The 26,912-nt window shown below is 53.0% G+C and overlaps 1 protein-coding gene across 1 annotated transcript in view; it reads left to right on the forward strand.

Moving 5' to 3' along the window:
- Positions 1–26,912, forward strand: part of Agap1 (ArfGAP with GTPase domain, ankyrin repeat and PH domain 1) — a 345,764-nt gene that overhangs the window by 57,092 nt on the left and 261,760 nt on the right. Inside the window, exons 5-7 of the mRNA XM_013023308.1 lie at positions 9,457–9,542; positions 13,555–13,696; positions 16,956–17,090. Coding sequence (XP_012878762.1) covers positions 9,457–9,542; positions 13,555–13,696; positions 16,956–17,090 — 363 coding nt within the window. The remainder of the gene's footprint in view (positions 1–9,456; positions 9,543–13,554; positions 13,697–16,955; positions 17,091–26,912) is intronic.

Here is a 26,912-nt window from a genome sequence, read left to right on the forward strand (position 1 = left end):
TCTCGTGAGGCAGGTGGACAGAGGGAGAAAGGGGTTCCTGAGCCTCAGGGCTGTGATTGCTGTGGTTTGAGGAGAGGGATTTACCCTTCAGAAGAGGCCAGGAATCTGCTTCAAAGTACAGCATGCAGCCCAGTCCCGACTGTTAGGGGTTCCACTGCTGGGTGCTCTCTGGGGGTGCTCTCTGCTGTGTCTTGTTGCTGCTGCTGCTTCTGCTGCTGCAGGACCAATGTGTGGCCAGCCTCACTTCCCACAGGGCCCAGGGCTAGGATGCAGGGAGAGGCCGGGGAAGGACAGCACAGTGGCAGTGAGGTCAGGGCAGAGCGAGCGCTCAGGAGCTCTCAGGTAAAGTACCAGGGCCACGAGCCCTGGCCTCCACCTGGCATGTCCTGTGGGAGTTGATCACACGCATATGTGTGCATGTGCACCTGTGTGCATTTGCACACGTATGCATTCGTGTACAGATCCATCTGTACACAGCTGCCATAACCTACAGAGGAGGAGGGCATTTGCATATGCTCCAGTTGTTTAGCCTAATAAACTCATCTGCGCTTTACCCACACCAGAAATGCAAACCAGATTACAGCTTTAACCCTTCCCCTGTCCGGGAAGGCTTTCAGAATGGCTGCATTGGGAAGGAGTCTTTGGCAGTTCCGATGCCAGGAGGGCAGGCTGTGGACTGCTGCTCCCTGCCCTGGGGCTGGTACTGGGCTGCGCTTGGTGGATGTGTCCCCACGGCCAGCACACGGGGCCAGTCCTAGATATGGACTGCTTAAAAACTGTATTGACTTTCTGGGTTGTATTAACAGCTGGGCATTGGTGGCTGTCATCCTAGCTACTCAGGAGGCTGAGATCTGAGGTTTGTAGTTTGAAGCCAGCCTGTCCTAAAAAGTCTGAGACTCTGATCTCCAATTGATTACCCCAAAAAAAAAAAGAAGTGGAGGTATGAGCTATGACTCAAGTGGTAGCCTTGAGCATAAAAGCTCAGAGACAATGCCCAGGCCCTGAGTTCAAATCTCATAATTGGCCCACACATACACATGCGAAAAGTTAATACTGTCACAAAGAGAAGAGAGAAAATGCCTAGCAGCTGAGTGAAACTGCTGTGCTGAAATGGCAGTTTGTGTGGCAGGTGAGCAGGGGCTGGCGTACGCTGTCTGAGGCACAGGACCTGCACAGGAACTGCCCCGGTCCAGGCCTGGGTACCTGGAGTAACTCTGTTATTTCTTTTCTTTTTTGGATGGTACTGGAGTTTGAATTCAGGGAGTCATGCTTGTAGCCAGATGACCTAACATTGTATTATGCCACTGGCTCTGTTTTACTTTAGTTGAGTATTTTTAAAATTGACCCAGGTTAGCCTGGGTCAACAAGCCCAGCTTGTTGGTTGAACTAGAAGCCTCCCTAATTTTTTGCCTGACCTCCAACTGCAATCCTCCTCCTGAGTGGGACTATAGGCATGAGCCACTGTACCCGGCACTGTTGGTGGGTCTTTTATGCAACCAGGTGGGTCAGCCAGAGGAGGGGGACATGAAGGCAGGCTGGAGACTCCCGGCTCCTGACGCTACCAAGTGCAGTGCCAGCATTTGGAGGTGGGCTTCAGAGGGAGGAGGAAGAAGTGGTCGTAGAGGTGACTGTGATCGTGGTGAGGTGAGCTACTGGAGTGTGTCCTCTGGAGCACGGGCGGCTTGCTTGGTCTCAGGTAATTAGGTCATGTGTGTGTGGGGAGGGGGCTGCTGGGGCCACACGCCCTGTGACGGACTCCAGCCTGGGCTGTCCTGCTGGTCCTCGAGGAGCTGCTGTGTCCACAGAGGTTGGCTAAGCCTGAGAGGCCCAGGCATAGGGCCCCGCGGTGTCTCATCTCTGCCAGTTGTGGGTGGTAGTCTGGTGGACTTTGATGCCTGGGCTGGTTTCTCACTGTGATCCTCAGATCTCAGCCTCTTCAGTAGCTAGGATTCCAGGTGTGAGCCACTGGCGCTTGTCCCTGACTTTGCATTTTTCATCCTTTTTTTTTTTTTCTTCTCGTGCAGTGTCAAGAATACCTGATCTATTCAGATAAGTGGCCCATGTGTACCTCAGTGTACTCTAGTGAAAATACCAGACAGGTTGAGCCACAAAGGCAGCCCCCCACCCATTCCTTCTGTTTCATCCACAGCCTTCCGTAGCACACACGGATTGTGCAGCTTGGGGCGCAGCCTGTTGCTTGGCCTGTCACTCATGGGAAGGCCGGGGTGATTGCTTGTCGTTTGCAGGTTGGGTGTCTGGAGCTGCAGCTCAGCCAGCTTTGCAGCAGCTTCTGCACTGCACTGCATTCTCCTGCATGCCTGTGAGCTTGATATTCCTTGAGTGTGAAGCACACACTTGACAGTGTGGGTTGGTTATTACTGAACAGAACAGTTACACATAGGTGCTGTTTTTTAACGCAGCACCAGAGGTTGCTGGTTTCCACCAAGAACCCAGGCCCACGTCTGCATATCTGTAGTGAGGCCTCGTGGCTCTTCCCACATTTCAGAGAGCTGTGCTCCCTGGTGCTGGTGTTTGAAGTCAGGGAGCCCTGGCCCTCTTGGTACGCTTGTCTGCTGTCTATAAATGCTTTCAGCCTCCTGAACTCAGCTGTGACTGTTGAAGCCTGTCCTGCATGTTTCTCAGCTCCCAGCTTTGTCGCATCTGCTGTTCACCTTTAGGTTTTATCGGTCAGCTCTCCAGCACCGATGCCGGCCTGTTCTCACAGACAGGAATTTCAGTTCTCTCTCCGCTTGCACCAGAGTGGAAGCGCTTGTAAAGGGTTCCCTTTGGCCACTCATATTTGGCTTTCCCTCCACTGGCTCTGCTTTTGGGCTACTTCCCCTCCCCCCCACCCCCCGCCCCCGTGGGACGTTCATATCATGTCTGGTCCTTTCCCTTCATTTCTCCCCCTTGGGCATCTCTGCCATGGCATTTTCTTTTCTCTCTCGACACCTTTTGGGGTGTATATACTGGTCAGGTTTGTTTTAAGTGGGGCCACAGGTGGATGGGAGTGGCCGATCCTGGGAAAGTTCCTTTCATTCCCTCTGCATCACGCATGCGCAGTTGGGAGGTGCTGCCACCTTGATTCCGTGGTGGGAGAGAGAATGGTAGAGAGAAAGGTGGAGAGATTCCCTCAACTGGCTTAGTCACCCACATTCCTGCTTGCAGAAGCCACTCTGTGTCCACCTGCCGCCAGGGGGCAGAGGGCAGGAGCAGTGCTGCGCTCCCTGTCTGGGCCTCAGGCCTGGGCAGGTGCTTCCCGGCATCCTCACGGTGTGTAGATGGTGTACATGTCTGGCTGGCTCCTCCTATTCTCCAAACACTGGTGGCTTGCTCGGTCTGGGTGCTCTGCCCTCATGGGCATTGCTGGCACTCCTCCACCCAGTTTCTTTCTCCTGGCCTGGCGGGAGAATACCATCCTCCTTCCTCTTCAGTGGGAGGGTCACTTTCCCAGCTCCCTCATGAACACAGGCGTTGTCTTTGTCTCCAGGGAGCCGTCCCTGCCATTCGCCTCCAGGCCTTCCTAGCTCCTGCTCATTGGCCTGGGGACAGAGGAGACAAGGCTTTGGTCCCTTCCACTTCTGACATCCACAGGGCTAGATGCTCGCTGAGGCGCACCGGAGCTGCACACTTCGTCTGGCTGTGCTGTCTCCCCTTCTCCCACCGTTCCTTGTGTTAGGAATGGAAGGACAGCGTGCCTCCTCCATGTGCTGGGGTCAGTGTGTGTCCTCTTCCTCAGAAGCATAGCACAGCAGGGAAGCTGTCTTCTCTTAACACACTGTTTTCCTCATCCCTCATTTCAAGTGTAAGAATTTCTTTTCAAGTTGAAGAGGAAATCTGATTTGTTTGAGGTTTTGTTAACTAGTAGGTAACTATGAAGCATTTTCCCAGTGTAAAAATAATAAATTGTCCAAAATACCTTTTAAATGTCACAGTGTAGAATTTGAATTATGAACGCCCTCAGTGCTCATAAATTGCAGCATTTTTATCAAAGAGCTAAATTGATTGTAGTTAAAACAGCTTTGTGCAGTCCTGAGTTAGTGTATTTGATGCTCCTTTAGAGAGAAACAAAGGCCTGCAGCCCTCTTCACCGTAACTCTCTGTGCACCTGCTGCAGATAGCCGGGGAGCTGTAGCATCACAGATGGTCTTCTGCCTTACCTGGGCACTGGCCAGTGAAAGGAAGGCTTGTGGGAAAGGTTTGCCAGGCGAGTCTGGAGGAGACCAAGGGCCTGTCTTTGTGTCCCTCCTCCTCCCTCACATGGAGAAGGGGTCGGCCTCTGTTTCAGTAAACCACAGTCAGGCGCTGTGCCGTGCTACGCCGCGCTACGCTGCGTGTGCCTTATGTTTCTGGCAAGAAGGGAAGCAGCACGTTCCACAAATGAGCTTCTCCCCTCAGAAGTTCACCGCCTTTGCGTGTGCGTGAATGCGTGAGGCTGAGCATCCACAGCAGAGGGGTACAGCTGTGGGCGGCAGGGCTTCTTGAGCCCCTACGCAGCACACTGGTGGGTGGGCCTGGCCTGGTTGGGAGGGGGCTGAGGGGGCCGGAAGCCACACACAGACCACCGGGCCCATTTCCCGACGTTTCTGCAGGAGTTGTCACGACCAATGCTCACAGGCCGAGAGGAGGGTTGGGGAGGAGTAGGAACTAGACTGGGGCCTTGCCCTTCCCCCACAGGAAGCAGGCCTCCAGTCGGTGGATCTGGACTTCCGCGATGTTTGTGTCCTGAGATGCCGTGGGGAATGGTAGGGATGTTAGTGGAGAAGAGAGCATGCGTCCTTGAGTGAAGAGGCGCCCTGTCCTGTCCCCTCAGTCCGTGGCTTGGGGAGCTGTGAGCCACTCTCCCTGGCTATAGTCCACTTAGCAAAAATGGTAGAAGCAGAAATGTCAAACTTCCCTGCCAGCGATTGTTCCTAATGGCTCTTTTTTTTTTTGAATGGGAAATCCCCTCGCCCCCTTCCCTCCCCCCTCCCCCCCAGCAGAGGGAACACTGGCTGAGAAGCTAATGCACAGCTGCACCTTCCCAGATGAGCCAGATGCAGAAGGAACCCAATTTCCCCTCTAGCCGGGCACCCCAGAGCTAGCTGCTTCCCACAGAGTGAGGCCCAAATAGCAGCCGCGCAATCCCCTGTGGCTTCTGGAAAGTGCTTAAAAGCAAAAGAAACAATGGTGCCCTTTCTTCCTGGTCTGCGGTTTCCTCGCTGGCGGTGCGGTCCGCTGCTCACCTGCTTTTCTTTGGCTGCAGGAGAAAGCACGCAACCCCGTGGACTTGCTGCAGACCCAGTCCATGCACAGCAAGGCAGGGACAGCTGTCGGGCTCCCCGAGTACTCTCAAACCCGTTTCGGGGTGACCCAGAAACCTAATAAATTGCACTGGAGGTTGAGCTCTGGCGAGATGCTGCCTCTCAATGCTGCGTTGCCCACATGAGATGAACACATGATGCTGTGGCCGGGAAAACGCCATTCACAGTGTCAGCCCGCGCCTTGCTGAGCTCTGCTCAGCTCCTTGCTCGCCGTGCCGTGCCGTGCCGTGCCGTGCCGCGCTACGCCGTGCCTGCTGACCTCCACCGGATTCTGCGGAGGCCGGGCTCTGCTTCCATCTCTCAGCTGCAGAGTCCTGGTATCCAAGGCCGGCCACCGTCTTGCATGGTCTGCTCCGCACGTCTTGCCTGACACAGGTGACCAAGCCAGCCGCGTGTCAGGACCACCCTTACAAAGGCCACACTCAGGCAGGCGGACCACAGGTTTATTTTTTTTTTTAAGCTTTTTATTTTTTTGTCGGTTGTGGGTCTTGAACTCTGGGCTTGGGCTTTGTTCTTCAGCTCAAGGCAAGCACTCTATCACTTGAGCCACAGCGTCACTTCTGGTTTTTTTTTTTCTGGTGGTAAGTCTCACAGACTTACCTGCCCGGGCTGGCTTTGAACCATGATCCTCAGATCTCAGCCTCCTGAGTAGCTAGGATTACAGGCGTGAGCCACCAGTGCCGGCAGAAGACAGGTTTTTAAATGAGTTACCCCTTGTGGTATGCAGACCTGCTCACCTAGCACTTGGGAAGCTGATCTAGGAAAATGACAAGTTTGAGACCAACATGAGCTACATAAACCCTGTCTCACACACCCTCAAGTGGGGCAGAGGTGGAAAGATTACACCTGAAGGTTGAACCCTAGTATCCATCAGGCTGGGGTGGGGCTGCTTTGTGTACACCATGTATGGAAACTCCCAGGAGGATGGGGCTATAGGGTGGGCTCGGGGCACAAGCTGGAGCTAAGGGGACCCCAGGTCCAGGGTAAACAGCCACATGCAAGACCATGTGGATGTGGGGTGCTAGTAGAGGAGATACCAAGGCTGGACTGCATGAGGGCAGAGGGGAGATGGAAGCTGGGGGGGGGTGAGGTGGGAAGGGAAGATGGAGTCTGGGGGTGGGAGAGGCGGAGGGTGGGGGGGGATGAGGCTGGGGTGGGCAGGGGCAGGCAGTTTCTGGTCCAGAACCTAGCTGAGAGAGGACGGGGCTCCTTGAGGGGAGCCAGCGAGGCTCGGGGGTGGGGCCGCTCCGGTGCAGGCGCTCTGGTGAGTTTTCTCATCACACGGGAAGGAAACCCCTGTGCCTGCGCCGCCTCACAGGCCAGGACTCTGGCACTGGAAGCCCATCACTCACTGACGTCCTCCAGCCAGAAAGGGCAGGACAGGGCTGGAGCCTGGTGGCCTAATCCCTGTACCTGAGCAGTGCTCCAAGCCACCAGCTCCCTTGGGAAATGGAGTAGGGCAGAAGCATCCTACCATCCATCCCCCTTCATTCCATTCCATCCCCCAGTCCCCCCTCCATTCTATCCCCCATCCCCCCTTCAGTCCACCCATTCCCCCTCCAGTCCTGCCATCCACCCCGTCCTCCCTCCAGTCCATTCCCCCTCCCCCCATTCCATCCCCCCGCCCTCCTCCATTCCATCCCCCTCCATTCCATCCATCCCCCATCTCCCCTCCATTCTATCCACCCCACCCTCCCTCCAGTCCTGCCATCCACCCCACCCTCCCTCCAGTTCCCCTTGCAGCCCCTCTGCCTGTGCCTCCACCCTGTCTCCCTGTTCTCCCTCACCTGTGCCTCTGCAGGTGTCTTCCTCAGGCAGGTGGACACATGGGAGCCACCCGCTCCTCTTTGGGGGATGTATCAGCACCTGCCATGCCTCTGGGACTGTGTTGGGGGCGGGCGGGTCGCATGTTCTACGCTCTCAGCCCAGTTCACACGCAGCGCAGTGTGTGGGTTGGCATATGGGTGGCTGGAGTCGGGGTGGAGGCGAGATCGCTGTGGGCACCGTCGGATGCAGTGGGGACGCCCAGGCTCCCCCAGCTCAGCGCGTAGCAGGTGGTGGCAGGTGCCGTGCACGTGAACTCTGGGACTGGACGGTTTGTGTTGTGTGAAAACCTGGCAAGGACTTCTTGGTTGCGGAGGTTGTCAGGATGCCCGGTGGAACCTGAGGACAAGCCTTCCTGGGAGGCTCTGGGGCGGCCCTCACTGCCCACCAGGAAACTCGACTTCCCTTCGTCTCTAGGACTGTAGAAAAGAGAGGGGCAGAGAGTGGCCAGCCAGTCCCATCCCAGGACGGCCTGGAACCCTCTGCCAAACCTGTCTGGGATCCCTTCCTGTGGCCAGAGGGTCTCAGATGCCTGCACCCCGTGGTCTGTGATGGGCACACCCCATCCCATAGTAGGTGTTTCTTGGGCAGTGCCACTGCGGCTCTCAGCCAAACCCAGGCGCCTTTTGGGTTACAACTGGAGGGGCAGATCTTTAGGATCATGGGGTAAGGGAAAGCATTTGCTTTTCAGAGTTTTTTATTTGTTTGTTTTACAAGTTGAATTCCGTCCACCTCTGAAAAATAGCCAGATTCCAGCATCTCTTTCTAAAGAACCAAAAATAGGGACGTAATATTCATTACCGTCTCCGCTTGAGCACGGCATCCTCCTGTGAGCAGTTTATTAAGTGCCAGGTGTGGCACACCTGGAAGCCAGCGGCCACGTTCGGAGAACATCAACAACACTGGCAGTCCCCGCGTGTAGCCCCCCCAGCAGAGGGGGCTGCCTCAGGGTTGGCCTGGTACCCGGGAGACATTTGCCTGTGTCAGGGGGGACGCCGCCCCACAGAAGGGGTGTGCCCCCTTTGCAATGACAAACATTACAGTTTGGACCGCAGCTCTGGTCCTTCCTGCAGCCGAGACTCACTGGTGTGTGGCTTGCTGTCCTGACCTAGCGCCTACCATGGAGTCCTCTTCTAGGCTCCTTCCTCAGCGATGGGGACCCCGACACAGCTCACCTGCTTTATTGTAATGCTGGAAGGTTTCCCTGGGTTTTATCATTGAACACTGTAAACAAAGCAAGCACTTCCTGATCTGAAACAGGTTAGGCTGGTGACCGAGCCAGTCGGGTGGGAGCCGCTGGGGGAGAGCAGCCCACCGCCCCAGCCCAGGTGGGAGCCGTCCCTCTGGCGGCCTGCACACCTCAGGTTTGGGGTGGGGCCTCACTTGCAGTCATGGGCACTGGAATAGCGTAGACCTGGGATTCTGGGTGGATTTCTATCCCCCAGGGGAGGGCGCCCGTGTGACCCCATGGGGCTCTGGCCTAGTGGTTCTCTGGAATTCTGTTAGGCGGAGGGTCCAGTGGGGCCTTTGGGGAGGCATCAGCCTGCTTTCTCACAAGATTGAGAACCCTAAGGGCCACCTAGAGGCCACTCAGCACCGAAGCCCAAGGCGAACACTTTCCCGCCATGCAGGCCTGCTGGTGCGGCCAGGGTGCCCTGCAGTCTCGGGCGTGTCTAGGGGCTGTCACCGGCCCACCCTGCCCCTCTGGGCTCCCCCCTGCTCCAGCAGGCCCCAGTGTTTTCCTGCTAACCCCATGGTCTCTAACGCCTCTTCGTCAGTCAGCTGCACCGCTCTGTCTCCACCCGTGCGGAGATCCCATCCCGTAGCTCTGTCTAACCCGTGTGTGGTAGTCGGCATCTGGAGATACCATCCTCATACTGTTCTGTGTGTTCCCTTCAAGAACTGGGTTTCCCTTGAGGAGAATACAGGTTCCCTGCCCTTCATCTGTCAGACATCATAGATGACATTTCTCAGTTTGTGAACCCTCCGGAAAGACAATTTGAGTGTTCTCTCTCTCCCAGTGTGTGAGAATTTATGCATTTACGTATAAAGACTGCACACAGATTCCATGCTTCCCAGCCAGCTGTGCCTGGGGTTGCATGGAAAGCTGCTAATCAGAGATGAACAAACACATGTTTCAATCTGGGTTCCATTGCTCTAAAATTCCAGTGGCTGTGGGAGACATCTGACATCTTCTCCTAAGCCCTCCTAGCCGGCTGGCCCCAAGGGCAGCCATCCAGAGTGTATTGTTCCACAAGCGAAGCCCACGTCTGTCTGTCCCCCTCCTGCTCTGGTTTTCTTCTATAACATAATGTTTTCTGTGTGGCAGGTGGCAGGTTCAAGAAGGAGATTGTTGTGGATGGACAGAGCTACCTGCTGCTGATTAGAGATGAAGGGGGCCCCCCAGAGGCACAGGTGAGTATTTCAGGCTGAAGCCGGCTTTGGACCTGAGCTTCCTGAGCTCTTCCTGGGCAGCCATTTCCAGAAAGGAATCAAGTGCTTTCACAAAAGCTCAGTTTGTGTGACTGATTTCATTTTTTTCTCCTAAGTGTATGTGTGACTCCTGTAACCCTAGCTTCCCGGGACTGCAGTTCAAGCCATCGTGGCCATAAAGGCCAGACGTTGTCTCAGTCAGGAGCTGGGTGTGGTGGTGTGTGCCTGTCATCCTGGCTGCGTGGAAGGCTGGGTTGGGAGGATCACAGTTCCCATCCACCCTCAGCATAAACTTGAGACCTCATCTCAGTTGGTCTCTGGATGCAGTGGTCCAGTGCCTGTCATCCCCCTGGGTGGGAAACATTCACAGGTAGACCGTAGTCCATACCAGCCTAGACTTACCCCCACAGTGCCTTATTTGAAAGTATCAAAGGCAAAAAGGGTTGAGGGCATGGCTCAGGATGTAGAGCACCTGCCTAGCAAGAACCTAGGAGGAAGAGGAGAAGGAGGAGGAGGCAGAGGAAGAAGGCTGGAAAGCCAAAATTTGCTCTTAACTCGAACAGTACTTAGACATCCTGTAGTCTGTGCTGCTCAGCTGACTTCATCTCTAAATAGTAACGTCACTGAGAAAGTCTGCTGGATTCTAAAGCCCTTTCTGCCCATCTCTCCATTCCTGCTGCCTGGCAGGACCTGGTGTTTCCGTGAGCTGGCCAGCCGTGTTGGCACCATTGGGCTCCACGGAAAGCCCACGTGCAGGGTAGTGTGTGGTGGTTTCCTTGACAGCCCCTGGAAGGAGAGCATTCTGGAAACGAGTGCCGTGTGGGAGTCCTCTGTCTCAGCCGACTTAGTCCAGCTCAGTGTTTTGTTGACATTGTGAGTTTCTAGTTCAAATGGAGCCATGCTCTAGGAGTAGCTGGTCCCATTGATGTTGCAGAAGCAGACTTAGGACTTCCTTGGCGTTCTTTCTGGAGCATCTCTTCTCGTGAAGGTGCAGCCTGATTCACACAAAAGAGGTCTGGTGTGCTGCTCAAAGGTCTGGTGTACTTGCTCAGGAGATCTGGTGTGCTGCTCAGAGGTCTGGTGTGCTGACAGAGGTCTGGTGTGCTGACAGAGGTCTGGTGTGCTGCTCAGGTGATCTGGTGTGCTGCTCAGAGGTCTGGTGTGCTGCTCAGGAGGTCTAGTGTGCTGCTCAGAGGTCTGGTGTACTGACAGAAGTCTGGTGTGCTGCTCACAGGTCTGGTGTGCTGCTCAGAGTCTGGTGTGCTGCTCAGAGGTCTGGTGTGCTGCTCGGAGTTCTGGTGTGCTGCTCGGAGGTCTGGTGTGTAGCTCAGAGGTCTGGTGTACTGACAGAGGTCTGGTGTGCTGCACAGAGGTCTGGTGTGCTGCTCAGAGGTCTGGTGTGCAGCTCAGAGGTCTGGTGTACTGACAGAGGTCTGGTGTGCTGCTCAGAGGTCTGGTGTGCTGCACAGAGGTCTGGTGTGCTGCTCAGAGGTCTGGTGTGCAGCTCAGAGGTCTGGTGTGCTGCTCAGAGGTCTGGTGTGCAGCTCAGAGGTCTGGTGTACTGACAGAGGTCTGGTGTGCTGCTCAGAGGTCTGGTGTGCTGCTCAGAGATCTGGTGTACTGACAGAGGTCTGGTGTGCTGCTTAGGAGATCTGGTGTGCTGCTCAGAGGTCTGGTGTTTTGTCTCGAATGGTGCTTTTCCTCTGAGATCTCTTTAATCTGATATTTAAAAATAATTTATCTTCCACAGACCTTAATATGCCAAAATATGAAATAATGTTTGATAAAATGCCATTTTACTTCTTTAACTAGTTGGTATAATTAGTTAAGGAATTGCTTTAAGAAAATAAGGCCTATGGCAGGAAATTTGCCTCCTTTCTTCCTTTTTTTAACCCCCCCTTTTTTCCTTCTTTTCTTCAGTATTGTGCATCAAAAGTGCTCATTCTGGGGGTGGCTCAGTGGTAGAGTGCTTACCCTGAGCTGAAGAGCTGAGGGACAGCGCCCAGGCCCAGAGTTCAGGCCCCATGACCGACAAAAAAAAAAAAAAAAGGTGTTCATTGTGTAAGCAGAATCCTGTCTCAGTGACCCTGGGTGTCCCCTGGGCCATAGTGCGCAGGTCAGTCCTGGAGGGGACCAGCCTGTGTCCTGTGGACGCTGGCATCCTGAGGCCTTCCCCAAGGCGGGGTAGCGCTCCCAGGTGGCTGCTAGCGACCCCAGCAGTGCCGAGAACTGGGGCCCTTAGGAGGTCACCTTGGCCTCTGGCTATGAGGAAGTGCTGACTCAGTTTCCCTGAGGACCAGCCCGTTATTCTGGCACATGCTTCCTCAGGAGTATTTAGCCTGAAATTGTTCCTGATTAAAGGGCTCCACAAACTTGGGGAATAGGAGGATAGAGCCTTTTAAAACCACAGGCCTGATTTCTGTCTTCCTGTCTTCCCGGCGTGTGGAGTGTTGATGGCCGGTACGTGAAGGTGGGGCCTCATACACGGGCTCTGGCGCCCTGTGTGGCCAACGGGGTGCCAGGGGAGAGCAGAAACTTGGCTGCTTTAACTGCCTTGTGTTTCTCTTTCAAATGGCCCCCTTTCCCATTCCCTCATTTTTAGGTGGGTGTACCTTGTGTTTAGTGTGGGGTGTACCTTGTTCTTAGTGTTGGGTGTAGTTTTGGTGTAGGTGCTGGGCTGTCACAGCGCCCTCCTGGGAGAAGAGGCCGTGGCCAGCACCTCCTGTGTGTGGAGGTTCAGGGGTGCAGCTTGCGTGCTGGGAGCTGGGAGCACTCCCTCCTCCCTCGGGGGCTGGCGGGGGGGGACACAGCTCCAGGTGGAGAGAAAGGGAAGGTGATGCCGCTCCGCGCCCCCCCCCCCCTCCATCCAGTTCTGGAGCAGCGTGCAGCTCCCTCAGGTCTGCTTCACACTCTCTCTTGCGATGGATCATATGTGTGTCCTTAGAGCCTTAGGACTTCAAGGGCTGGTCGCATAGCTGCTTCATGTAAGAGTGGACATGTTTTTTAGTTGTAAGGGGGAAATTGAGGTAACCCCTATGGCATTTGCTGGAGTTTAGGGGCCATCTAAACTTACCTAGGCACTGAAGCTTCTTTTTAGGGAATGCAAACAGGATTTTTTTCTTTTGTTTTTTTCTTGGTTGCTTCCTTTCCACCTGGGATGAGGAAGGTCTTGGTGTTGGATGGGATTTCACTTGGGACGAGGAAGGTCTTGGTGCAGGGTGGAGACAGACACCCTGGGCCCCTCCTCCGGAGACAACTCGGGAGCACCTGCCAGGGTGGGTGCGGGCAGAGCAGGACCAGTAGACACGGGTCCAACTTCTGTGGATTTCCCCAGAATAAGTGATCCTTTCCTGGCAGGGGCTCTGGGCGGGGGCCGGCCTCTGTCTGGCGAGGGGCTGCTCCCACAGTGGCAGCCCTGGGCGGTGGGTGGTGGGGAGCCTGGAAGTCCCGGGCAGGCGATGGGGCTCTGGAGAGGGGCACTCTTGGGCTGGGTGCCCATTGATGCCTGTAGCACTGGGAAGGAAGAGCCGGTGCGGGGCTGGGGGCCGGGCCACGCTCAGCACCACCTCACGGGGGGGTCCAGGCCCCACAGAGGAACCTTTTTTTTTTCCTCTTTCCGCCCCCCGCTCCCCACCACCAGCAACTAGGACTCAAAATCACTGTCTGATGTTTTACCTCATTGGCAGGCTCTCTACCGCCTGAGCCACATCTCCAGCCCCTAGAGGAGCTTCTGCCCGGTCTGGGGCACAGAGCACGCAGGGTCGTGGGCTCTCTCTGAAGAGGGGCCTGGCAGGAACGGCAACACTGGTCCGGGAAGCTGCGTGCGCTCTGTCGATGGGTGTGCGTGGTACAGCCACCATCCGTGGTAACACCCGGCCTGGAGGCTGTCCCCCATCTGGGCACTCCCAGGTCTGAAGAAGACCCAGAGACCCCGGGGCCTCCGCCTCCGACCTGCACCCCCACTCAGCGCCCCCTCTGCCTTGCCTCTCTGCAGTTTGCCATGTGGGTGGACGCGGTCATCTTCGTCTTCAGCTTGGAGGATGAGATCAGTTTCCAGACGGTCTACCACTACTACAGCCGGATGGCCAACTATCGGAATACCAGCGAGGTCCCGCTCGTGCTGGTGGGGACCCAGGGTGAGTTTTCAGTGTGTGCAGTTCCTGCATAGAGAAGCCACGAGACACATGCATTGTGTGTGTTTCCTGATTTGATTCTGTGCACAAACCAACCACCTCAAAACAGTGCAGCTACAGACATGCTTTACAAAAAACAGACTCGTTCTCTGTTGTTTTCTAATGCCTTATTTTATAAAAAGTTCATAAGCAAAAGGCTTTCACTATAATAAAGTAAGTAAGCTTATTTAACCTTCAGTGTGCCGTGAATACTAGAGGTTAGCTGTGACCTCACTGTCAGCATCGTGGGGTCTGTTGCTTTCATCTGTGCTTGAGAGCACAGAACCCGTTTCTGTGGGGCCCATTTCTGGGTTTCCTCTGGGTCACTTGTAAACCTGGCCTTTTAGTAACGTGCCCTGGAGTCAGCCTCAGGTCCAGGTTCTTGGTCTCTGCCCCAGTGGTAGAGCAGTCCCCTGGGTGCAGCCCAGGACCACCTCGAATTCTCTGAGCGCAGATGACATTCACTTTCAGACAGCTTTGTCAGAAATGTGAGGACATACAGAGTAGTCATGTTCTTAAAAAATCTCATGATTCCTTCCGTTCTTTCATGCACTGATTTTGCTGAATCCTCCAGGTATACAGGCCTGTGCCCTCGTGTTAGCGCACTCTTGCTGAGAAGCTGGCTGTGGATGGCATGCACAGAGCGCCACTGAGGTAGCACTCAGGATGCCCTGACGGGAAGGTTTAGGCTTGCCCAGAGCCCGTCGGTGGTGGGCTTGTGTGCTGAGAAGTAGGGACTTGTTCATGAAGTGACAGCACCCTCCCATTGTGCTAGCTAGGACCTTGGAATTGGCTCTTCAAGGACAGCACCCGTGACTCCTGGAAAGCACAACAGTGCCTTGTGGCTCCTCTTACTGCTGAAACCCAAGGAGCAAAAAGCAGGTTGAACCTAAACTAGATAGAAGTTCTTTGTGCCACAGCGCCCTCTGGTGGCCACGAGGAGGCAGCGATACAGAACAAAAATTCCTTGCTTGTTAGCTCCACTGGCTGTGGGTTAAACCATCTCTTAACATGTACAGCCCTCTTTCCTTGTCGTTACTCCTTAAAAAGTGTAACAGCCACTTATGTAGCTTTTTACTGTCCCAAAATGGATAATGAATGGATAAATCTAGAGATGATTGAAAGTGTAAACAAGGATCACAGAGGTCATGTGCAAGTAGAGCATCATTCTCCAGAACGGGCTGAGTGTCTGGGGCCTGCATGCCACATTGGCCCCTTTGAGGTGACCGAGAGCGTCTGAGAACTTTTAGTAAGTATAAAATGACCTTTTAACAGCACATTCCACTTATAGCTGCCTTACAGGCCAGGTGGAATATCCAAAGCAAGAGTGAGCTTGGATTCCTGGTGTTAGCTGAGCTCCGGAGCTGCCCGGGCTCAGAGGTGGAGCTGAGGCCTCTCTGCTCTCTCAGGGACTTACAATAACTCTCGGAGTTTAGCTTCCTCTGGTGAAGATAGGACTGTGCAGCTGTCTCCATTCTCACCAGCGTTTCTGACGGTGGAGGGCGGAATCGGGCTGGGGCCATGCACACCTCAGGCGTTGACAGGCCGGACTCTCGCCTCTTAGGAAGGGCTGCCAGAGAAATTGGCAAGGCGCATTTGGTGGATCAGTCAGCATATGGCACGTGTGTGCTTGGTAGTTGTTTTTGTTCCTTTTCTTTTTTGTTGTTGGTCATGGGGTTTGAACTCTGGGCCTGGGCGCTGTCCCTCAGCTCTTCAGCTCAAGGCGAGTGCTCTATCACTTGAGCCACAGCACCACTTCTGGTTTTCTAGTGGTTGTATCAGAGATAAGAATCTCACACAGTTGGGCTGGGAAGGTGGCTCAGTGGTAGAGCGCCTGCCTTGCATGCCTGAGGTCCTGGGTTTGATTCCTCAGCACCACATAAGCAAAAAAAGAAAAAAGCCGGAAGTGGTGCTGTGGCTCAAGTGGTACAGCACTAGCCTTGAGCTGAAGAGCTGAGGGACAGTGCCCAGGCCCAGAGTTCAGGCGCCATGACCAGACCCCCCCCCCCAAAAAAAGAATCTCACATTCCTGCCCAGGCTGGCTTTGAACCATGATCCTCAGATCTCAGCCTCCTGAGCTAGGATTACAGGCATGAGCCACTGGCACCCGGCTCTTTTGTTTTGTTTTTCCCCTGGGGCTGGTTTTATCCAGGTCTTCCTTGGGCCGGGCAAGGTGGCAAATGTCTGTAATTCCAGCCTTTGGGAGGCTGAGGCAGGAGGATTATTAGTTCAAGGCTAGCCTGAGGTACGCGGTCAAACACTATCTCAAAAAGACCAAAAAAAGGAAAAGAGGAATGTATTGCTTCCTCAACGTATTCCTTTTTTGCTCTTGAGAAAGTGGGTGCCAGGCATGCTCCCCGAATTTTCCCCGGGGTGGATGCTATGGCTGTCCTGGGCAGCAGACGCAGCGTTGCTCGGCCAGGGAGAGTCCCCGCTGGTGGCTTCCTTTAGAGAGTGAGCCTTCAACCCTTGGAATCATTCGCGTTAGGAAACCTCCGACAGAGGCCTGCTGTCCTTCCCCCCAGCACACCGTGTCCAGTCCCTTCTGTGGGCCGTGGCCCAAGGGTGTGGGGAGGCCTGGATGAAAAGGGAGTTGTGTGGGCATCCATGCTTGTGCTGCTCGGTCTCCCCATGCCTGGATGCCCCAGGTGATGGGACCCCACCCGCCCCTGTGGCCCGCAGCACTGGATGGTGTCCTCTGCACAGGGCCTAAAAGCCGATCCTGAGTGACCTGCAGGGCCACTCCCCTCCGTCCCGGACCCCCCCCCCCATCTCCCTCTGCCCTGCAGGCTGTTGCCAGCCCCGATCCCAGCTTCCCTCTTCCCAGTGGGTTCTGCTTGCTGCTGCTCTGACAGCAGGCCTCTCTCCTCCCGCTGTGGGCTCCACAGGCATTCCTCGCTCACAGAAGGTGGGGCCAGTCTGTGCACCCTTACACGGCTCCTGCTGCCGAGCTGCATTTTCCTCTTACTCCAAATCATCGCGCTCTGACTGCAGTCTCAGCAGCCGTCTGCTCACACAAGTTTCTGCCCACGGATGACGGGCTGTTCTGGAGTTTGAGGCTGCTATTTTGGGGAGTTAACTTTGCTTTCACAACTTGAGAGCCTGGAAGGAACTACAGCTCCACTGGGGACAGTGGCGGCTTGAGATCTGTCACACAGTCACAAGAAGCCCGTGTGATGGGTGTGTGTGGTCGCCAGCATCACGCTTTGTTCTTCTGTTGCAGATGCCATAAGTTCCACGAACCCGCGGGTCATCGACGACGCGCGGGCGCGGAAGCTCTCCAACGACCTGAAACGCTGCACGTACTATGAGACCTGCGCCACATACGGGCTCAACGTGGAGCGTGTCTTCCAGGACGGTAAACACACAGCGCCAGGCGCCATGGCTTTGAGACACTGGGGCAGGGCAGGAGAGGGGAGCGGGGGCTCACAGGCAGCGGGGCTGCTGGGTGGCAGGTGCGTGTGGTGGGCCGGCAGTGTGACCCAACGGCCACTCTCCAGTCCTCTGCCTGCTTTCAGTGGGGTGTTCAGAAGAGACAGGACACCCACTCCAAACAGTCCTGGGGCAGAGTCTGCATGTCCCATCATCTTTCCTGGGAACAGACATGCAGCATGGAGAGTCCCGTGAGCTGTTCCTCATGACTTCATTCTCAGTCAGCCTTCGGTACTTTGCCATTTCTTTATCATAGTTGCTTCTTCTTAATCTAATCCTTTCTTTAAGAAAAAGATGTTGGGCATGGTAATACATGCCTTTAATACCAGGATTTATCATGTTTGGCAGTGTGAATTTTCCGTGAATAAATGAGCTGCTTATATACAAAGAATCTTTTAATACTAGGGACGAAGCAAGATTATGGCAAATCCTGCTGCATATGGCATTTTTAGTGCTTGCTAGTTTTTATATAATCTGAAGGAAATAAATGACATCCAGGTTGACCGTCATGGGCGGGGGGGGGGCTGCCCCTGCCCCTAAAATATTTTTATTGCATATGAGGATACTTTAAAAAAGAGAGAAGCGAGGTTTGTCTGTATTTTAAATGGCAGTTGTGGTTGTGTGTGTGTGTGTGTGTGTGTACGTACGTACATACCTGTTGCCACAGTTCGTCACTGACTCCACAGGAGCATCCTCAGCAAGCACCCGTCTTAGTCCTCGAGGAGGAAACTGAAACTTGTACAGTTTCATAGTTCAAGAAATGAGGTCTGAGTTGAGTGTCAGTGGCTCATGCTTGTCATCTTGAGTTGTATTAGGTACTTAAGAGGCTGGGAAGGTTCTAGCCCAACCCAGGCAGAAAACTTCATAAGGCCCCTTCTCGGCCTGCAGCTGGATATGGTGGTACACGTCTCCATCCCCAGCTGCACCGGGGGAGTCAGGTCTCTGGGCCGCCTGAACAGAAAAGTCTGTGAAACCCCATCTCCACAAGCGGGAACAGACGGTTGACGTGACCTGTGACCGCAGCAGCACCGGCAAACTTAGAATAGGTAGATTGTGGTCCCGTCCCTGGGTGAGGAAACCTGTCTTCAAAAAAAAGAACAAAACAGTGAAAAATGGGGCAGGATATGTGACTAAGCCACACATCACACATCACATTTCACAAGGCCCTGAGTTCAAACCCCGTTATCGCCGAAACAAAAAGCAACAGAAAAATAACAAAAGCACAGAGTGGCAGGAAGCTTGGGGAGTGTGTCCGCCGTGGCCTTTGGTCAGGTGAAGGGGTGTGGTGTTCAGGGAGGGCAGGACGTCGCAGAGCACCTTCCTGGGGCCAGCCGCGTTACAGGAGAGGAGCCTGGGACCTTGAGCAGCACCATCTTGGGAGGAGGGGGGGACAGGGGCCCCCAAAAGGGGGTATGTATGGAGGGGGGAGGCCAGGCCCCCAGGGCGGTGCGGGCAGGCGGCCGGGGAGCCTCTGTTTTCTGCCGTCTCTTCGGAGATGGTGCTTTTTCACCTCTTTCCAAAGCTTCTGAGGTTGTCGCTGTGCATCCAGTGTCCGTGGGGTGCTTGATCTGCTGTGGGGAGCGTGTCACACGGAGAGCGTGTCGCTTTGTGCCACAGCGTCTGATTCATTGTACTGGCCAGGCAGTGTGAAGGCTCCAGATCTTCCTGGGCATATTTTTATGTTTTTGAAATTGTGGCATCTGACTTGTATATAAGGTTGTTGTGTTTGTTTGTTTGTGCAGTACTAGGAGTTGAACTCAGGACCTTGTGCACTAGGCAAGCTCTACCACTTGAATCCACCTTGAATCCTTGTATAAGCGGTGTGTGTGTGTGTGCGTGCGCGTGTGTGTGTGCGCGTATGTGTGTATGTGTACATGTACTAGAACTTAAACTCGGGGTCTGAATGCTGTCCCTTTCTTTTACACTCAAGGCTAGTGCTCTGTCACTTAGACCACAGCTCCATCTGGCTCTTTGGACATAAGAGTTTCACAGACTCTCTTGCCCCGGCTGGCTTTGAACCACAGTGCTCAGATTTCAGCCTCCTGAGCCGCTGGGATTACAGGCATGGGTCCCGTTTGTATAAGTACTTTGAAGTCTGTGCTGGTTTCCCCTCCTGTTGGGTGAGGAGCAGACATAGGTAGTGGTATGAAGAATTGTCTTCATTTCTCCTTCCCCGATTTGCCCCATGAGCCACCCAAGTTGTGAGCAATCTGGACGTCAGCGGCGCTGCATGTAGCATGTGCTGCTTCTAGTCACCTTTACCTGCCTCCCCAGCAGCCAGGGTACGTGTTGCAGGTACTGTGGCAGGGCCTGCTCCACCCTGGCCCCGAACCTCGTCCTCCTGGTGTGGACCCCAAGCACCACTGGGAAACAGACATGTGACAGTTTGCTGACAGCCATGCTAGGCAGGTCAAGAGCCACAGAAGAAAGACGCATTGTAGGTGGTCATCCGCCTGCTGAACGGACCCGGGTCAGCTGAGTATCTCATCAAGACCTTCCATCCTCAATCAGCCTGTCATTCTTATCAGAGGTGCGATCCCATGCCTGGTTCAGGGCAGCTTCTGTAAGGCCCTTTGGGCTGGAGCCTTCACCCCTGCCTTTGACCAACTATGCTTCACGCTTCATCCTGGTATCCCGGCATGTGCCTGGCAGCCTGGTCTCTGCTCTAGGAAGATGTGTCAGTCCTTCAGCCCCATTGCCACCGGTGGCTGGCTTGCATTCTAATGGTAATCCAGGTTCTGGAAAGCACTTTTTCAGCACCATTCTGTTGGTGCTTGCTCCTACCTGCTCAGTTAAGCTGGTCATAAGTGAGCTCCGATTGCTTGTCAGCAGGCAATTCCAGAAGGGGTTGTTTGACTCCAGGGTTACGGGGCTAGGGGGCCTCAGTTTGCTTTCCATCCTTTGCCAGACTGAGACCCTAGTCTACACAGAAGTGCAGCTCATACTGCATGTCTGCAGCTGCTCAGGCCTAACCACAGGCTCCAGAACCAGGGGCCGCATTAACAACCCAGCCGTGTGGCCCAGCTCGCGCACCAGAGCGTCCCGAAGCACAGGCAGCTCCCCAGGCTCCTCTGCGCCCGCCTGGTGTGTGCCATCGCACCCCGCTCACACCTCACTGGGTTGTTAGTGCTGCTGAAGGGCGTGGCGATTAGGCCAGCCCCATTCTTCCCCAAGGCCAGCTTAACGTTCAGTGTTGGTTGCCCATGGTCTTACTTGTTTCTGTTGCTGCTGTTTTTCTTTTCTTGTCATGTGAGAAATTAGATTAGAGCTGTGTGTGTACGTGAGCGCGAGCCCTAGATAGACAAACGTAAGTACATGGAGCAGCTCGCGAGTCGTAGGGTGAACTGACAAGTCACCAGTCCGTTGCTGTTGCTTTGTGACTGGAATTTACACGGAGGTCAAGGGCTTCTGATGCCCACTCACGGACGTGAGCTCCGCGGTGCCCGCGTGGCAGGGCAGCGGTGGGGAGAAGCAGGACACACCTCACCTTCCCCAGAGCTGACTCTGCTCAGTTCCCCCAGGGTGGTCTTGATTCTGGTGATGGCCACCCTGCGGTCTCGAACCCTGAATGTCACTGGCTCCTTCTGTGCGGTCACTTGGCAGACACTGGGGCCCGCAGGTGTGCCGCCCAGGGCGCACGTCAGCCGGGCGCGCCGGCTCTCTCCCGGATGGCAAGGATTCTGATCTGCGTGACATAGACTTGTCCCCGCCAGCAGGTGGTGGAGCGGGAGGACGAGATGGCCGGGCTCCTCTGGGCTCCGGCCTTTCTCCTCCTCTCTCCTCCGAGCCAGCGCTGTGTGTGGAGGGTGCAGTACCACGGGCTGTGCCCCGTCTGTCTTCATTTCCAATTCAGCCCGTTTCCTGTCCACACACTAGGGTTCAATCACAAACCGAAGCCATAACGCCCCAAACTAAAACATTCCAAGGTTAAAATAAAATAATTTTTTAAAAAACACAAAAATGCTTTGAAGTTACTTTTTCTGAACATTTGGGCTCAAGCATTCTCAGCACGTGCCCTGTACATCTGGCAGATGAGCCGGGCATCCGGCCCCTGGGCCGCTCTCAGACTCATGAGCTCTGGGCTGCATCGGGACCCCGAAGTCACCTCGCCACCCCCAGCATTTCCAGTACTAATTTGAAGATTGTTTGAGATGACTTTCCTTGTGTAGTCTGAGTGTTTCCCAGTGTTATTATCTCAATTATTTCACATTGCAAGTATGAACTGGCCTGTTTCTCCTTAGAGTTTATCTCTGGTCTGTTAAGCTGTTCAGTGGACCAGAGGCTGGACTTTTTAAGGAGGAATTCTCTGCTTAGCTTGAAATCACCTATGAGAAATAGCCCCATGATCATTAAGGCCCTTGGTCCACAGGCTTTGGCTGCTGCCCCAGGCATATAGAGTGGCATAGGTATAATTCTGGAGGAACAACATTTTGAGTCTGTTACAGTGGGGACCCTAGTGTCCCTCAAGGTGCATGGAGGGTGTAGCGGACCCTTTAAGGGGCAGAGCCTAGTGGGAGGTCTTGAGGTCATGGGTGGCTCAGCCTTGAAGGGGATGTGGCGACCACAGCTCCTTTTGCCTTTCACTCATCCTGGTCACAGTTGCAGACTTGCTGTGCCGCAGGTTCCTGCCGTCAAGTGACTCTCTTCACTTACGGCCCGAGCAATAGAGCCAGTCACGTGGACGTGAACTTGTGGAAATGAACTGTTTTCTCTTTGTGAGTTAATGATCTCCAATATTCAGTATAGCAGCAGAAGGCTGCCAATCATAGATTCTTTCAAAAACAGTAGGAAGATGGGGCCCTACTATTGATGTTCTTAGAGGATGTATGAAGCCTTGTATTTTATAATGCTGTGGAAAAGAATAGAAATAGAAGCATTGGTCCTTCCTGGCTATTTCTTACCCTGTGTCTTAAGGTTTTCATGCTGTGGCTCTCTTCTGGGAAACACTAAATGTACTTGGATGCGTGAATGCATGTGGACATGTGTGCATTAACTCTGCGTTGCCAGAATTAGATCATTAGACACTATTAGTAAATTCTCTTGGATTTTGATTTTCATGTTCAGACTCATCTCTGCCTCATAGAATTAATTTTATCAATGACATAGGAAATGGTTATTTTAATACTTGCCTGCACTGCGCGTCAGGGCTGTGTTTTGCCCCAGGATTCCTCCCTAATGACTTTAGCCAGCTTGAATTAGCTTGATGTATCATTAATGCCTACAAATGGCTTTTATTTTTGTTCATAATCTGTTCATAATGCCGTGCATTCTGCTCTTCCTAATGTTTTTAAAATAATTAAGCAGTGATGTGCTTTGTGACCTATTTAGCCCTCCTCAGAGTCACTGAGCAAAAGAGTAAGAAAATATCACTGAAGAGGGGGAGGCCGAAGGCCTTACAGTCTTTGTGGATGCCACCCGGAAACTTCCGAGTCTCCCCTTATTGAGAATGAACATGGCTGGCTTTTGATAACTGTGGTTCACGGAGGCCCTGTCTATAAACCTGAGGCCAGCAGCACTGAACATGTGGAAGAGAGGGACACGTAGTCTACTTCAGAGGTCACCGTGCTCTTTGCCGCGACAGTTCCCCATGTGAGCTGACAGAGGTTGGGCCACGTGAGAGGGGTGGGGGGGCTGGAGGGCAGGCGTGGAGCAGATTATTGGTGACCCCTAAAGTCAGGCTCTAGAATCTGGGTTCGTTGGCATAGTTCAGGCAGAGCCACGGGAAATGTAGCAAGGAATGCAGCACCAATTTTTACCAGTCTTTCTGACTTAGGAAGAAGTAATCCGAAGAGCAAAAAGAAAAGTATATTATGAAAACTTGGAGGAATAAGTTGGATTCTCTTTGTCTTGACAAAGAGCAGATGGATTATTCTTGTTTTGGGGGGTTTTTGTTTGTTTGTTTTGTTCTTGTTTTGGGTACCCGTACTGGGGCTGGAACTCAAGGCCTGGCCACTGTCTGTTAACTTACTTGCTCCATTGTCGATTCTCTGCTGTGTGAGCCACAGCTCTGCTTCCAGCTTCATGCTGGTTAATTGGAGATGAGAGTCTCATGGACTTGTCTGCCTGGGCTGGTTTCCTGCCATCATCCTCAGATCTCAGCCTCCTTCGCTAGGATGACAGGCGTGAGCCACCGGCGCTCAGCCAAATGCTTCATTTTGGTTTTTTTTCTTAAGAATGTGAAATATGGAAATAAACACCTACCCATTACTTCCCAGTGGCGATCACTGTTATAGCCTGGTGTGTGTGTGTATGTGTGTGTGTGCGTGTGTGTGTGTGTGCCTGGTGTGAGGGGTGTGTGTGCGCGCATGTCCATGCATGCGTGCATTGTGTTTAAACACTTGACTGCATTGTGACATTTGGTAACCTCCTCGTGCCAGTGTCTTTTCTCCAGTATAATCAATTACTAGGTTTTGCACCGTGTTCCATCCAGGGCTATAATTGCATCTTGGACTCATCATCTGTTAGACATTTGGTTGTCGTTCTTTGTTTTCCTACTTAATTTCTTTTAGGGTCAGAGCTCAGAAATGTGGTGTTCTAACTAAGGACTCTGCCTTAGGGTCCATCTATAGAATGAGGTAGCTCAGCCTTAATACCCGCAGGGTTTTACAGCTTTGATCCTTACAGTCAGACAGTCGGGTTCTTCCTGCAGCGTTTTCCTCTGCAGCTGGCCACCCTGGGTATCTTTGTTTTCAGAACTTTTATTGGCTTGTAGAAAGAAAAAGTCAAGGATTCGTTCAGGTAGGCCTTCCCTTAACCGCAAGTCCACACTTCTCTGCTATCAGTTGTTTTTGGTACTAGCTCAGCGGTCCACACCTTGGGTGAGCAAGTTCTGGGCTGATCACAAAGCCGTTCCCCTGGTGCTCTGTGCAGGCCACACCAGGGGAGATTTCCCAACTTGTGCCTCTGGGTCAAGTTAGACTGCTCTGTGGGGTGAGACAGCTCCACACAGTGTCAGCTCGACAGACTCCTTGGGGAGCCCCCAGGAGCCCCACCCTCACCCCCGCGCATGCTTGGGGTGGCTGCAGCTGCAACTCCCTTCCACTCCTCTTCATCTGCAGCTCTGTAAAGTCTACTTGGACAGGGCCTGCTTTCCAGACACCTAATGCATACGCCGTGCCATGGCTGAGCATAGTGTCTCGCTGTTACCACAGGTTGCAAATATCACCACTTAGAAGAGCATCCCTCATAAGTCCCTGCTGTGATACGTGAAGGGCTCAGCCCTAAAGGCATTCCTTTGTTCCCTATGTCCTCTCGGAGGGGGTCAGGGAGCATGTGGCCCCACCACCCTCCTTACCCCGTGTGACCAGAAAAGAGCACTCCTACGGCGCCCTGTGAGGGGCTGTCTGGCTTCCTTCTCCACTGTCAGTCCGGATGGAGCCCGGACTCCCCTCCCTGGGCTGTGTGACTGTCCGCGTTTGCAGGAGCAGTGTGTGGTTCCTGCTGCCTGTCCTTCTGCATGCAGCTGAACTTCAGGGTGAATTTCTTGGTCTGTGTGTTGCATAGTTTCAGAAAACCCACTCATTTAATTTTGTGATTCAACCATAAGAACAAAGTGTTTGGATTCAAGGAAATGCTTCCAAACCCGCAAGATTTTGTTACTAAATGCACAGTCAAGGAAGTTCCTGCATTTAAATTACTGTCTTGCCCAGTCTACACATGTGTGTGATTTGAGTCTTGAGATGCTGTCCAGTTCTGCCCTCGCTCTCAGGGGATTGAGTGGTGCTAGTCCTGTTGGAACGTGCTCTCTATAACAAGGCAGATACCGGAATTTAGGTCTGTATTTCTTGGCCACATAGCTTCTCATCTGAATCTTTTCCTTTTTTATTATTTATTATTTACTACTTGGATGTTATAGAGTGATGTACAGAGGGATTACGATGACTTGAGTCAGGTAGTGAGTGTATTTCCTTTTGTACAGTGTCTTCTGTTTCCTCCCTCCCATCTCCACCCATGTCTCCTTTGATTTTGAATATCGTGTTTAAAAGCCATTGGTCCCATTCTAATCTAATATTTTTACAGGGATGCAAAATCATCCCAGCACCCATGCACACTAGGCCAGCACTCTACCAGAATGAGATACCCTCAGCCCGCCCACGACTGCATTCTAAAACCTGGTACTTAACTAAAATACTCCTGGTGATTATCGCACCGAGTTCTTGGTTTGAATGCAGTGCCGTGGTCAACGCAGCTGGCTCCCAACACATTCCTGAGTGAAAATCCTCCTCACCAAGACATTTTGAGGAGAGTACTGGGTCTGTGACTGTCTCTGCGAACTGCCTATACAGAAAGGTGGTTTGCTTATGTGGTGCTGAGCAGAAAAAGCCAGAAGTGGTGCTGTGGCTCAAGTGGTAGTGTGCTAGCCTTGAGCTGAAGAGCTGAGGGACAGCGCCCAGGCCCAGAGTTCAGGCCCCACGACCAACAACAAAAAAAAGATAAACTGTGGCCTTGAATGTATATTATATAGCTTAATGTAATAAGCTCATATTTTTAATGCTCATATTTTTAATTAAAATGTTTAATACTAATGTATAGCCTCATTGTCTAATAGCAAGAAAAATGTAGGTATTAGGAATACAATAAAATATTCACAATTAAAAAAAAAGAAAGGTGGTTTGTGCATCCAGGGACTTCTGCAGTTCACTGAGTGGCCACCAGGGGGCACTGGAAACCCTCAGAGGGATTCTTCTCATTTGTATTTTTTTTTCTTTTGCTGTCACCATGGAGAATACTGACATAATAAAACTAACGCTGGTTTAAGAGACCATTTAGACCTGTAATAAGACACACTCCATAAAGCGTATGAAGTTACTGGATCAGCAGCTCGCAGATGCAGAAGTAAAAAACTTTCATTCACTGGAATGAGGAGCAGAACAAAATTAAAGAGATGAAATTATGTATTCTGTGGTTAAAGGGTTCCAAATATCTTCTTTTCCCTCCTGCATGGCACTTTGCAGAGGGATGAAGGGAAATTTGACAGCAGACGTATGGTTCAGCCTGGCGTTCCGCCTGCAGAGTCGGTGTCTGTGCCCTAGATTCCCAGCACCTGCGCGCTGCACGGCTCTGAGGTCGCTGAGTGTTCAGGTCAGGGTGGGCATGAGGGCCGGACAGGCATGCATGGCCACACAGGCCTGAGCGCTAGGTTGGAGTGCCGCCAGGCAGCATCCACTTCATGCCCCTTGTCCCAGAGGCTGTGGACTTCGTTTCTTGCAGTCCAAAGTGTCTAGAGGGAGAATCAAAGGCTGTTCTGGGTGGAAGAAGAAAATCGGTCATTTAGGAAAATGTAGCTTTTCTCTTGCAGATCTGAGGAGGGTGGTTACCTTTCTGACTGGGATGTTGACTTTTCCACAGTTGTCTGTGAGATTAGCAGTGTGCTGGAGGACCACAGAGATGAGACCGTGCTTGGGGAGTGGAATCTTGAAACTTCTGTCTGCTTCTGGGGCCTGAACTTAGTGTCTGAACACTAACACTTAGCTTTTTCTGCTCAAGGTTAGCACTCTACCACTTGAGCCACATCTCCACTTCGGCTTTTTGTTGGTTCATTGGAGATAAGAGTCTCGTGAACTTTCCTGCCTTGGTTGGGTCCTCAGATTTCCATTTTCTGATTAGCCAGTCTTGAGGTTTGTAAGAAAGAGTCTCCCTCCACCCCCCCCACCCTCCTCAATGTAGAGAACCTTTCTGTGTTATATGTGTATATGCGTGTGTACACATATATAGTATATAAATATATAAACTATACACACAATATATC

The sequence above is a fragment of the Dipodomys ordii genome, unplaced genomic scaffold, assembly GCF_000151885.1.
Source record: "Dipodomys ordii isolate 6190 unplaced genomic scaffold, Dord_2.0 Scaffold1, whole genome shotgun sequence".
Classification (NCBI taxonomy): Eukaryota; Metazoa; Chordata; class Mammalia; order Rodentia; family Heteromyidae; genus Dipodomys; species Dipodomys ordii.